This window comes from Nycticebus coucang, chromosome 12, assembly GCF_027406575.1.
Source record: "Nycticebus coucang isolate mNycCou1 chromosome 12, mNycCou1.pri, whole genome shotgun sequence".
In the NCBI taxonomy this organism is placed as follows: domain Eukaryota; kingdom Metazoa; phylum Chordata; class Mammalia; order Primates; family Lorisidae; genus Nycticebus; species Nycticebus coucang.
Window position 1 is genome coordinate 101,677,963 of NC_069791.1, and position 13,082 is coordinate 101,691,044.

Genomic DNA, 13,082 nt, shown 5'->3' on the forward strand with positions numbered 1-13,082 from the left:
CTCTGGTGCACAGGTGTATATGTGTGTGTGTGCGCACGCGCGTGTTGGGGCCTCGGGGAATCCCGCAGGCCCAGGACAGTAGGTGCTCAGAACTCATCATCTGAGTCATCTTGGGCCTGCCTGAAGGCCTTCATGGGCCCAGGGGTGGTCAGCTGTCCAGGGGAGGCTGGGGCCAGGTTTACCCAGCCAGGCCCCCGAGGCAACACGTGGCTCTCGTTGAGTCTCACAACACGGTAGTTCTCATAGTGGACATTGTGGGTGATGTCCTTCAGGTCTTGGAGGTGGGAGCTGGGGGGCGGCAGGCAGTCAGCCCTGGCTGTGGCATCCCTGGGCCCCTGGGCCCCCAGCCACAGGCTCCCCACACCCTCACCGGATGAGAAGATCTCTCAGGAGAGGAAACTCACAGTGCGCCATATTCTCCACTGCAAGACACAGGGCAAGCACTGAGTGGGTGCCCACTGCATACCACGGCATCACCTGAGACTTGTCCTCTGCTCTTTCCCCATGCTCCTCACTGTCTTATCCCACCTCTCCTTCATTGGTTCATTCATTTATTCATTCACTTTTGTGTTCCCAGGGCCTGGTATAAGCAGCTCCCACAAATAGTTGTTAACGCACCAAGCATTGTATTATATATCATCATGTACACTCGGCCCTCTGTGTCCACAGTTCTGTGGTGCCAACTTCAGGATTTGATCCTCTGCAGATTTTGGTATCCCCAGGCTTCCTGGAGCCACTCCCTTGCAGATACTGAAGGGCAACTGCACATTATGCCAGAGAGGATGCTATATTATATTTCCAAAGATCAGAATGACCAGTGGGGACTTGGGCTGGCTTCCCTCTCCCTCAGTCCCACCCCAGCAGGGCCTTCCCTAAGACAGCCTCCCTCCCTGAGTCCCCTACTGTGTGTCTTCCACCTGTCCCTGTCCTGTAAGCTCTGTGGAAACAGGGGCCTGTCAGTCCTGCTTCCACTCTGTACCCTCAGGGGTTGTACATAGTGGTGCCCAGCACATGGGGGGCCCACAGTAAGTTCTGGCCAGCCAACAGGGTGCCTTTGGGTGCCTAGTGTCATGCACAGCCGTGGCTCCTCCCACTCCAGCCCTCCTATGCAGCTGATATTCCTATGATGCCCATTTCACTATCAGGAAACTGAGGCCCAAAGAGTCAGGCAGTTTGCCCAAGGCTTCCCAGCTGGAATGAAGGATTTTGTTCCAGCTCTGTCTGTGCTCTGTCTGTGGGCTTTACCCTCAGGGCCCCATGATGGGTGGTAAAAGCACATCCTCACCTACACCCTCCCCCAGATCCCTGCGCTGACCTTCAATGATGCCCCACTTGGTCTTCCGGCCCAGGACACACTTCCCATTCACCAGGTGCTCTCTGTCAGCCCCAACCACAGCAAAGGGGATCCGGTCCTGTGGGCGGAGAAGAGACAAAGGATTGGCCCTGTTGGGAGTGGGAAGAGAAAGCTCCAAGGTATGAAGTGGGCACGGTCCTTTTTGGGGGCGGGAATGTGGTAGGAGCAGCACACATTTTCTAACAAGGGCAGACAGCGCAGATGGTGCCTCCGCTGCCTCCTCTGTAAGGTGGAAAGACTGCTAGCACTGATGCAGGGCTTGTGAATGCTTGGGAAGTGCTTAGCCTAGTTAAGGGGTAGCAGAGTAATTGTTGGAAACTGTATCATTATTAAAACCACATTAAGAGGGGTTAAAAAATTATAAATCTTGTTTACATCAAAAACCTTATCAGTGAAACAGAAACAATAATCAGAGATAATGGGCTGGGCCCCGTGGCTCATGCCTGTAATCCAAGCACTCTGGGAGGCTGAGAGGGTTGGACTGCTTGAGCTCAGGAGTTCTGGACCAGCCTGAGCAAGAGTGAGACACCTGTCCCTAAAAAATAGCCAGGCGTTGAGGTGGGCGCCTGTAGACCCAGCCTACTTGGGAGGCTGAAGCAAGAGGATCTCTTGAGCTCAGGATTTTAAGGAGTGTGAGCTATGATGCTATGGCACTCTACCAAGGGTGACAAAGTAAGACTCTGTCTCAAAAAATACAACAACCACAGATTAACTTTATAAGCCAGCGTTCGGAAACCACATTTGGCTCCCTGTTGGCTTTCTTGTATAAAGTTTTATTGGCACACAGGTCATTTGTTCAGTGGCTGCTATCAAACCTTAATAGCAGAGTTGAGTAACTGCAACAGAGATGATATGGCCCACAAAGTCCTTCACAAGAAATCATGTTCATTGCTCCAGCGGGGAAGGGGATGAAAGGAGAATAAGAGAGGAATTGAGTGCTAGATGGAAAGCAGGGCCTTGGTATACAGATGTGTGGTTTGTGCACTGCACAAAGACAACTGGCATGGGCTCTTTGGGGCAGAAATCCCATGCAGGCCCTGACATATGAAGAAAGTGCTGCCTTTTTCTTGCCCTAGCAAAAGCACTGTGTAGGTTAGCAGAGTCCCTGGGCAAGGAGGTTGAGGCCTGGGGTCTGTGGGTGATGAATCCCCAGGCTCATCTATGGGCTTTCAGGATCTAAACGGACTGGTGTTGACTGTGCTACATGGATGGCATGGTGGGGACTTAGAGAAGTTCAGCCGATTCAGATAAAATGAACACATAATCTCTTTTTCTTTCTCTACCTTCTTTTCTTTCTTCTGAACAGCTATTATTGAAGTACAAGTCACATACCCCCCAAAATCACCCTTTTAAAGTGTATAATTCAGTGGGTTTTAGTGTAATCACAAGGTCATGTAGTCATCATTGCAATCTAATTTCAGAACATTTTTCATCATCCCCGAAAGAAACTCCATACTTACTAGCGATCATGCCCCATTTCTCCCTTCCCTTAATCCCTGGCTACCACTAATCTACTTTCTGTCTCCAGATTTGCCTGTTTGGGATATTTTATATAAATAGAATCATGTAACAACACATGACCTTCTGTGCCTGACTTCTTTAACTCAGTATAGTGGGATTTTGTTTTTGTTTTTGAGACAGAGTCTACTCAGTCAGCTGTCGTCATAGCTCACAACCACCTCAAACTCTTGGGCTCAAGCGCCCCACAACACCTGGCTAGTTTTTCTATTTTTAGTAGAGACAGGGGTCTCACTCTTGCTCAGGTTGGTCTTGAAGTCCTGAGCTTTTTTTTTTTCAACCTCCAACTCCTGGGCTTAAGCGATTCTCTTGCCCCAGCCTCCCAAATAGCTGGGGACTACAGGCACCTGCCACAAGGCCCAGCTATTTGGTTGTAGTTGTCATCGTTGTTTGGCAGGCCCGGGCTGGATTCAAACCCACAGCTTTGGTGTATGTGGCTGGCGCCTTAGCCACTTGAGCTACAGGTACCGAGCCTGAACTCCTGAGCTTAAATGATCCACCTGCCTCCGCCTCCCAGAGTGCTGGGATTACAGGTGTGAGCCACTGCACCTGGCTTCAGCACAGTGTTTTTGGGGTTGTGGCATGTCAGTGCTTCATTCCTTTTGTGTCTGAAAAATATTTGTCTGGATATACTGCGTGTTGTTCAGCTACTCTTCAGTTGATGAATATTTGAGTTGCTTTCACTTCCTGGCTATTAGGAATAATGCTTCTATGAACATTCATGTGTAAGTTTTTTTTTTTTTTTTTGTAGAGACAGAGTCTCACTGTCCCGCCCTCGGGTAGAGTGCCGTGGCATCACACGGCTCACAGCAACCTCTAACTCTTGGGCTTATGCGATTCTCTTGCCTCAGCCTCCCGAGCAGCTGGGACTACAGGCGCCCGCCACAACGCCCGGCTATTTTTTTTTTTGTTGCAGTTTGGCCGGGGCTGGGTTTGAACCCGCCACCCTTGGCATATGGGGCTGGCGCCCTACTCACTGAGCCACAGGCGCCGCCCCATGTGTAAGTTTTTATGGGAATGTCTGTTTTCGTTTCTCTTGGGTGTTTACTTAGGAATATAGTTGCTGGGTCATATGGTGGCTGGATGTTTAACTGTTTACAAAATTGCCAGACAGTTTCCATCCCCACTAGCAGTGTATGAGGGCTCCAATTCTGTTGCATCTTCAGCCACAGAAGACGTCTTTGATTGTGGGCCTCCTACTGAGTGTGATGTGGCATCTCACTGTGGTCGTGATTTGCATTTTCCTGATGACTGATGAGGTTGTGAGTCTTCTCATGTGCTTGTTGACCATTTGCATAGCAATAGTATTTGTATATCAGTTTCTTTGGGGGAAATGTCTATTCACATCTTTCGTCTACTTTAAAATTGGGTCGTCTTTGGTTCTTGAGTTGTGAGAGTTCTTTATATATTCAGGATACAAGCCCCTTAACAGATATGTGATTTGAAATCATTTTCTCACATTCTGTAGGTTGTTGATGTGAACTATTTCTCCCAGACCTTGAATTTGTATATGGGTAGAGATTCAATACCTGCACATAGCCCCGAGTTTTAGAGAGAGATGAATCTTTGGATGGAAAAGATAAGAGAGAAGAAAGTCACTCCGCCTCAGCCCTGCCAGCCTTCTGCCCCTATGGCCTCTCACCCGTATCTTACTGTTGAGGATCCTGTCATTAATGTCCTCATCAAAGCACTTCTGAGGGTACACGTCGATGCAATGAGCCCTCATGTTTTGCTGGATCTGGGGATCACACACAGGTGACCTCAGCATGCCCTGCCCACTCTGCCCTCTGCCGTACTGACCCCAGCCCTGCCCTGGGCACCCAGATCACCCTGTGTCTGAAGGCCTCTCGCTCCTCGATGGTCAGGCTGTCAGCCCGGGCAATCACAGGTACCACATTCACAGTCCGGCACAGCCGCTGCAGGAATTCAATGTCCAGGGGCCTAAGGCTGCCCAGGCAGTGCAGTGATGGTGGGAATGGGTTGGTATTGGTGGCAAATGTATGAGTGAGGGGGGAGCCAGCTCACAGACCATGCTGAAGACCCCTCCTCCTCCCCTTTACCCTCTCCCCAGTTGGCCAAGCCACCTCACCAGTGCCCGGTGGGTGGCACAAAGTACACGCAGCAGTGCACACGGGTGTCCGGGATGTGGCGCTGGCGTGTGATGAGAATCTCCTCCTGCAGGTACCGCTCATATTGCTCATTGATATAGGCCAGGATGGGGTCCCAGCTGGGGCAGGAGGTGGACCTGCCCCTCAGAGCCATGCCTGGAGCCCATCCCACCTCCCGAGTACTTGGTTGGTCTACTCTTAGGGTGACCAATCTTCCCGGTTTGTCTGGGGCCCCTTATCACCCTGAAACACACCCCCCCCACTTCCCCCAATTATCAGAGAGACCCTGCCGCCTGAAGCCAGGCCTCGGCTTCCTTGTCTATACAATGGGGGCAGTAAGGGTACCTGTTTTGCAAGGGCAAGGTGAGCATTAAACGAGATGAATGGCCACCGGCCTGCTTCAAACACCCACTGCCTTTCTCCTGGGGTTGACCAACTCCTCTCCCGGTCCCTCCCTCTCTGGGCTATTGTTAACATGGCAGCCAAACAGACCCTTTCAAAACCAGGTTTCAGATTGTCAGTGTTTCTCTTTGGTTCAGTCTCCAGTGGCACAAGAACAGCTAAAATTGGTCCTTAGCCCTACAAGGCCCCATGCCACCTCATCCTGCCTCCTTCCTGCTCTCAGCCCCTCTTTGCATCTGCCAGGTCTGGACTGTGCCTCTGCCCACCATGTGTCTCATCCCCGAATCTCCTGGCGGTGAAGCCTTTCTCCATCACCCCACTTACAATTGCAAGTCCCTGGAGCTCCGTGTTCTTTCCCCTCCCCTGTTTTTCTCCATTAACAATTTGCACTTTCTAACAGACTGTATTCCAAGGTTCCTGGCCTTTTGTTTTGCTTACAACCATCTGGACTCCTTCCTGTTGCCCGAGTGTCATTAGCAACACCCCTGTCCCTCTCAAAAAGGTCCTGTTTGGAGGACCCCTGTTCGGTTCACCCTCTGGTAAGTGATTGATCTTGTTCTTGTCTCCACCCTCCTCCCTGCATCAAGGGTGATTATCGGCCATGTTCATTGCTGTATCCCCGCCCTCATGTCTAAGACAGAGCTCAGCACATAGCACAGCTGTCGCTATGTATCTGAGGGGCATTGGGCCTAGGACTCCTCTGAGGGTACAAAAATCCAAGGATGCTCAAGTCTCTTATATAAACGGTGTGGTATTTGCATGTAACCTACACACATCCTCCTGTGTATTTTAAATTTCTAGTTTATAGTACTTATAATACCTAATATAATGTAAATTCCATGTATAGTTGTTATACTGTATTATTTATTATAATAAATAATTTTTTTGCAGTTTTTGGCCAGGGCTGGGTTTGAACCCACCACCTCCGGCATATGGGGCCGGCGCCCTACTCCTTTGAGCCACAGGCGCTGCCCTAATTATTATTATTTTTTTAAGACAGAGTTTCACTATGTCGCCCTCAGTAGAGGGCTGTAGCATCACAGCTCACAGCAACCTCAAACTCTTGGGCTTCAGTGATTCTCTTGCCTCAGCCTCCCAAGTAGCTGGAACTACAGGCATCTGCCAGAACACCCAGCTATTTATTTATTTTTGTTATAGTTGTCATTGTTGTTTAGCAGTTCCCGGGCTGGTATCCAACCCACCAGCCCCAGTGTATGTGGCCTGTGCCTTAACCACTGAGCTACGGGTGTGGAGCCTAATTATTATTATTATTTCAGACAGAGTCTCACTCTGCTGCCCAGGCTCTGCGTTGCTGAGTACCATGGCATCAGCCTGGCTCACAGCAACCTCAAACTCCTGAGCTCAAGTAATCCTCTTGCCTCAGCCTCCTGAGTAGCTAGGGGTTAAAGGCACATACCACCACATACACTTAGCTAATTTAAAAATAATTTTTTATAGAGATGGGGTCTTGTTTTATTGCCCAGCTGGCAATGAACTCCTGGCCTCACATGATCATCCTGCCTCGGCCTCCCAAAATGTGAGGATTACAGGTGTGTGCCACCTCACCTGGCCTTAATATCTGTTGTTTCTGAACTAGAGGCCCCACAGTGTCATTGCACTGGGTCCCACAAATTATGCAGCCAGTCTCGACTGTGTACGCATGTTTCCCAAATGCTATCACTGAGCACAACTCTGCAAGGTAGGTGGCCTCATCCCCAAGTTACAATGAAGGAAGCTGAGGCTCAGAGAGTTCTGTGACCAGTGGCTGGTTATACAGCTAGAAAGTAGCCTGATCCAGGCATCCTGATTCTGGAGTGTGAGCTTCTAACCCCAGTTCTACCATGTCCCTTACTGAGTACTCACTGTGCACCAGGGCAAGCTAAGACAAGACACAAATCACTTCATTCCTGGAGGGAGAGTTGAGTGTACCCCTTATACCACAAGGAAATCGAGGCTCAAAGATGATACAGCCAGGCTTCTCAGGGCTGGGACAGTTCCCACAGGTTGAAGGGGTGGGGGTGGGGGCAGGAGCAAGGAAGCCAGAACTTAGCCCCCACTCATGAGGACCTACCACTTGTCATTGTTGATCTGGTCCCCAAAGCCAGGCGTGTCAGTCACTGTCAGCTTCAGCTTCACACCTTTCTCCTCAATGACTGTGGAGGGAGAGTGGAGGGGAGAGACTGGAACTGGGTGGGGTGGGGCACAGGTGCGGGTGGGGTCTCACTCACCATGGGTCAGCGAATGCAGCTGCAATGTCTGGGGTATGGGCGCCCCCAAGCTCGGCAGACTCGTCTTCCACACTTTGGACCTGAACAGTGTGTTCACCATCGTGGACTTGCCCAGCCCGCTCTGCCCTGCGAGTGACAGGCAGATGACAGCAGTCATGGTAGACATTTTAGGCAGTGTTTCTCAAACTCGTTTTTTTTGAGACAGAGTCTCCAGCTATTGCCCTGGGTAGAGTGCCGTGGTGTCATATCTCACAGCAGCCTCCAATTCTTGGGCTCAAGAATTCTCTTGCCTCAGTTTTTCTATTTTTTTATTAGAGATGGGGGTCTTGCTTTTGCTCAGGTTGGTCTCCAATTCATGAGCTCAAGCTATCCACCCGCCTCGGCTTCCCAGAGTGCAGGCATGAGCCACTGTGCCTAGCCTCAAACTCAAATAAAATTTTTCAGAAAGTAAACAGTCTTCTAAGTATAACATAAATATAGGCAAATGTATCCCATCATAAGTGTCCAGGTAATAGTCATACAATGACAACTTACCCATTAACCATTTTAAAGTGCATAATGATTGGGCACTTTAAAATGGTTAATGGGTAAGTTTTCAATGTTGGGCAACCATCACCTCTATTTAGTTCTAAGACTGTTTACCCCAAAAGGACACCCCATCCCCATTAAGCAGTTCCTCCCCACTCTGCCCTTCCATGACCCCCCAACCACTAATCTGTATCCTGTGTCTGTGGATTCGCCTGTTCTAGTCATTTCCTATAAATGGAATCATATACTATGTGGCCTTTTGAATCTGGCTTCTTTTGCTGAGCATGTTTTATTTTCTTTCTTTTTTTTTTTTTTTTGAGACAGTCTTGCTCTGTTACCCTGGGTAGAGTGGCGTGGCATCATGACTCACAGCAACCTCAAAATCTTGAATTCAAGCAATTCTCTTGCCTCAGTCTCCTGAGTAGCTGTGACATGAGGCTACGGTTCCTATTTTTAGTAGAGACAGAGTCTTGCCCTGGCTCAGGCTGCTCTCAAACTCCTGAGCCCAAGCAATCCACCCACCTCAGCCTCCCAGAGTGCTAGGATTACAGGGTTGAGCCATCGTACTCGGCCTGAGCATGATGTTGTCAAAGTTCCTCAGTGCTGTAGCCGGGGCCAGTTCTGCATACTTTTTCATGGCTGCATAATATCCCACCACTTGGCAGACCATGGGTTGAATATCTATTCCTCTGTTGATGGGCAGTTCCAGGCAGTTTTTTTCTTTTTTTTTTGTAGAGACAGAGTCTCACTTTATGGCTCTCGGTAGAGTGCCGTGGCCTCACACAGCTCACAGCAATCTCCAACTCCTGGGCTTAAGGGATTCTCTTGCCTCAGCCTCCCGAGTAGCTGGGACTACAGGCGCCCGCCACAATGCCCGGCTATTTTTTGGTTGCAGTTTGGCTGGGGCCGGGTTTGAACCCGCCACCCTCGGTATATGGGGCCGGCGCCCTACCGATTGAGCCACAGGCGCCGCCCCAGTTCCAGGCAGTTTTACAAATGAAACACATGTGTGTAAGCAGCACCAGGTCAAGGAACTGGATCAGACACTACACAAAGCTGCCTGCATTCCCCATCAGTAAGGATCCACCCACACCCCAAAGACAGCCATGCCCCCAGCTTGTGTCATTGCAGAGCAATTGTGCCTGCCTTCGATGTAGCTGACATAACCAGGATCACGCAGCATGAGCTATTTAGTGTCTGGGTTCTTTCACCCAACACAACTTGAAGAGCTTCTTCCAGGTCGAGTGTAACTGTAGCTTGTTCAATTGTAGCTGCCCTTGGAGGGCAGCAACTTCTCAAATTCTTTGGGCCATATTCCACAGTAAGAAACACCAACATCACTACTCAGCACACACCTTTTGGTATATTCCAAAGATTGCCCTGAGAACTGTGCCGTCTGCTATGGCTCCACACCTGGCTAGGGATACCCACACCGTGGCTGATCTGGATGGGGATATGCATCAGTGTAAAACACAAACCAGATTTTGCACACTTAGTATGACAAAAGGGATGTGAAATAGCTCATGAATGATTTTTTCATATTGATAGTGTGTTGAGATGATAGTGTTTTGGATATGCTGGGTTAAATTAAATAGATTATTAAAATTAATTTCCACTCGCTTTTTACTTTGTAAAAAAGGTGGTCATAGCTTGGCACCCATAGCACAGTGGTTACTGCAGCAGCCATATACATCGAGGCTGGCGGGTTTGAACCCAGCTCAGACCAGCTTAACAACAATGACAACTGCAACAAAAAATAGCTGGGTGTTGTGGTGGGTGCCTGTAGTCCCAGTTCCTTGGGAGGCTGAGGCAAGAGAATCACTTGAGCCCGAGAGTTTGAGGTTGATGTGAGCTGCGGTGCTACAGCACTCTACTAAGGGCGACATAAAGAGACTCTGTCTCAAAAAAAAAGGTGGTTACTAGGAAATCTAAAATTATATGTGTGGCTCAAATTATATCTTTATTGGGCAAAGCTACCTTAGAACTGATCTCAGATGATCCAGGCCCCTCAGCCTTCCAGAGTTCTAGGATTACAGGTGCTTGCCACCATGCCCAGCCAATTTTTCTGTTTTTTGCAGAGACAGGGAGGGTCTGACTGTTCCTCAGGTTGGTCTTTAACTCCTGGCCTCAAGTGATCCTCCTATCTTGCCCTCCCAGAGTGCCCAGCTGGCTCTTGTCTTTTAATGAGTTTCAATTACAACAGCCCAGTGAGGTTCTGCTGTCAGGCCGGCTTAACAGAAGAGGAGGCTGAGGCTGGGACAAGCAAGGAGCCCCCATCGGTCTGCCCCCAAAGGCCCCCACTTCTGACTTACCTACTACCATGATGTTGAACTCAAAGCCCATCTTCATGGCTTTGATCTTTAGCTGGTCCAGCACGGCCTCAATGCCCACCTGACCAAACATCTCACAGGGTGGGGTCCTAGGGCTGGAGGGCCGTGAAGATGGGCAAGGGGAGGGCGACCGCCTCATGGGGTCCATGTAGCCAAGGGCAACACGATGCCTGTCACCAGTGATGAGGGGAGAGGGGCGCACCCTGACTTCTCATGTCTGAACCCTGATTCTGGGCTCCACTGCCAGCTGCCCCCTACTCTTTATGCTGCCGGGTCTATCCCAAGTGACCATATGTGAGAGGTTTGATAGGGCATCTCTTGTGGGGAGCTGCCTCTCTGGGGAGGCTGAATCCCCATCCTGAGATGCTCTAGCCCCAGAAGTCTGCTCTGCCCACGGCACCGTGGACCAGGCAGGGGATGCTTGGGTCAGGGGTACTTCCCACTTCCTCCCACAGAGCGTGGCCTGTTGGACTGGAGTCCAAGAAGGGCCATAGGCAGTGGCAGATGGAGAAGCAGAGCATGTCCCAGCAGGGAACATGGGCAGCTAAGAAGGAGGTGCCCCCTACCTTCTCCTGGGAGACACAGGAACAAATTGACAGAAAATGAGAGTGAGAAAGATGCCGTTAAGTATGGTGGGGACAGAGACACAGAGAGAGATCAAGAAACAAGCTCAACAGGCGGATCAGAAGGCCTGGGAGGAAGAGGGCAGGGGAGCCCTAAGGACAGAAAGATACATGAGACCTTGTTTGGCACCTGGCTGACACGAGTTCCTGTGGAGCTATGAGGAGCTGCCCTGTCCTGGCAGGCCCTGGTCTGTGTGGGGAGGGGGTAGGGAGGGTGACAGTTAACAGAAGAATCTGAGCCCCACCCCCTGTGGGTCTGACCCCATGTGGGGCTCCTGTGCCACAGGGATGAGACCAAAGCTGGGGGGCTGACTTCCAGGCCCTTTACCCTGAGACCCTCAACAATGCCCAGCTCAACCACACAGGATACCCACCCGAAGGGCAACCTGGCCCCACTGGGCGGAGCTGAGCTTTCACTCCCAGGTTCCTCCCCCTCAACCATTCTGCCTCAGGGTGGGGGGTGGCAAAGCTGAGACCCCAGCCTGCAAGAGGAATGTCAGTTTGTTTCCTTTGCTCTGCTCATCCTTGGCGCCACTGTGTTTTAAATCTCCAGCTTGAAAACATCAGGCGATTGATTTAGCAAATAAATGTTTACTCAGTACTGACTTTGGCACATGGTGTTGTTCTAGGAGTACAAGAATGTGGGCTTGTTCCATAATCCTCACAGCTCTATGAAATAAGTGCAGTAACTATTCCTAGTTTATAGACTAGAGCGGTCAGTCAAATGACTAGTTCAAGGCCCCACAGAGAGGAAGAGGCAGAGCTGGGACTCTCATCCAGGTGCTGAGTCCACATGCTCACACGCTTGGCCTCTTATCTTGTCCACAGAAACATCTACATCTCCAGTGCATCTTAGAGATTGCAGCTCTGACTCCAGATGGCCCCTGTAGATGGGCTGTGTGCCCCAGCTTGCCAGAGCCCTCACCCCTCCCTATTCTCTCTCTGAGGAGCTGCTTCTTATGCCAAGTCCATTTCGCTTTCTCCAAGTTCTTTCTCGCCTGTTTCCTGGCACCTGACTTTGCCAGCTGTGAGCAATCCCCTGTGCCAGGTGAATATTTTCTGTAAAGGGCTAGATAGTCCATATTTTAGGCTTTCCTAGTTTCTGTTGCAACTGCTGTTCAGCTCTTCCCTTGTAGTGTGGAAGCAGCCACCGACAGTACGTGAACTGGCAGGCGAGGTTCTGTCTCAGGAAAACTACATTCATACAAGTGGCATGGCGGCCCCTCGGATTCACTAGCTCTACCTCAGTCTGCCCCCCTCAGCTGTCCTGAGCGTCCATCCTCTGCCTTCCTCCTGTCCTTCCTCCATGGCCACCTCTCTGCTTCTACACAGTTTAACATTAAGGGCTTAAAGTAGGGGAGAGGACGGGCAGAACCTGCTCTGAGATGCAGTTCATGTTCAGCCGTGAAATCTTGCAGCCTCCACCACCACAGCCCTAGAAGGACTCGGCAAGGCGTCTCTTACTAAAAGCAAATGGGAACCTGGTTGGTAAATGACCAAATGGTTCCGGTGACATGTGGGCTGAGTGGGAACAAAAGTAGAGTGCACCTCGGAGAGTGTCCCTAGAGGACATAAGCATCTGTGCAGAGAAAACACTTTCTCCCAAGAAATCATCGAATGTGAGTGATGCATAATTCTGAAACATTTCGGTGGGGGGAAGCCTCAGGGGGTGTCAACAGGAACTGCATGATGTTGATGTGGTCAAAGGGTCATAAGTAAACTTAGGATCAATCTGCAGGAAGCGTGTTGTCACATGGAGGTGCTGACTGGGAAGAGCCAAGGGAAAAATGATCTGAGAGGTGTGACCAGGGCAGATGGGCCCAACTATACGCAAGGAACAAAAAGCTGGCGGGGCCACACCTGGAAGGCAGGTGATGACAACGCATGACTATTTGGTGCTTGTTTCCTATGAGCATCCTATTGCACTAGGAAGCTCTAATGTTGATTATTTCATTAATCCTCACAACCACCTGAGGAAAGGGATACTACTA

The 13,082-nt window shown here is 50.2% G+C and overlaps 1 protein-coding gene across 1 annotated transcript; it reads right to left on the reverse strand.

Annotated features, from left to right (window-relative positions):
• Positions 1 to 17: 17 nt before the first annotated feature.
• On the reverse strand, positions 18 to 10,616 carry SEPTIN12 (septin 12). The gene is made up of 9 exons (XM_053556272.1): positions 10,451 to 10,616; positions 7,611 to 7,736; positions 7,454 to 7,535; positions 4,962 to 5,099; positions 4,702 to 4,819; positions 4,515 to 4,610; positions 1,316 to 1,412; positions 371 to 422; positions 18 to 288 (listed from the first exon to the last, which is right to left on the reverse strand). The coding sequence occupies exons 1-9, from the start codon at positions 10,614 to 10,616 to the stop codon at positions 87 to 89; spliced, it is 1,077 nt and encodes a 358-aa protein (XP_053412247.1). The 3' UTR covers positions 18 to 86.
• Positions 10,617 to 13,082: the final 2,466 nt, after the last annotated feature.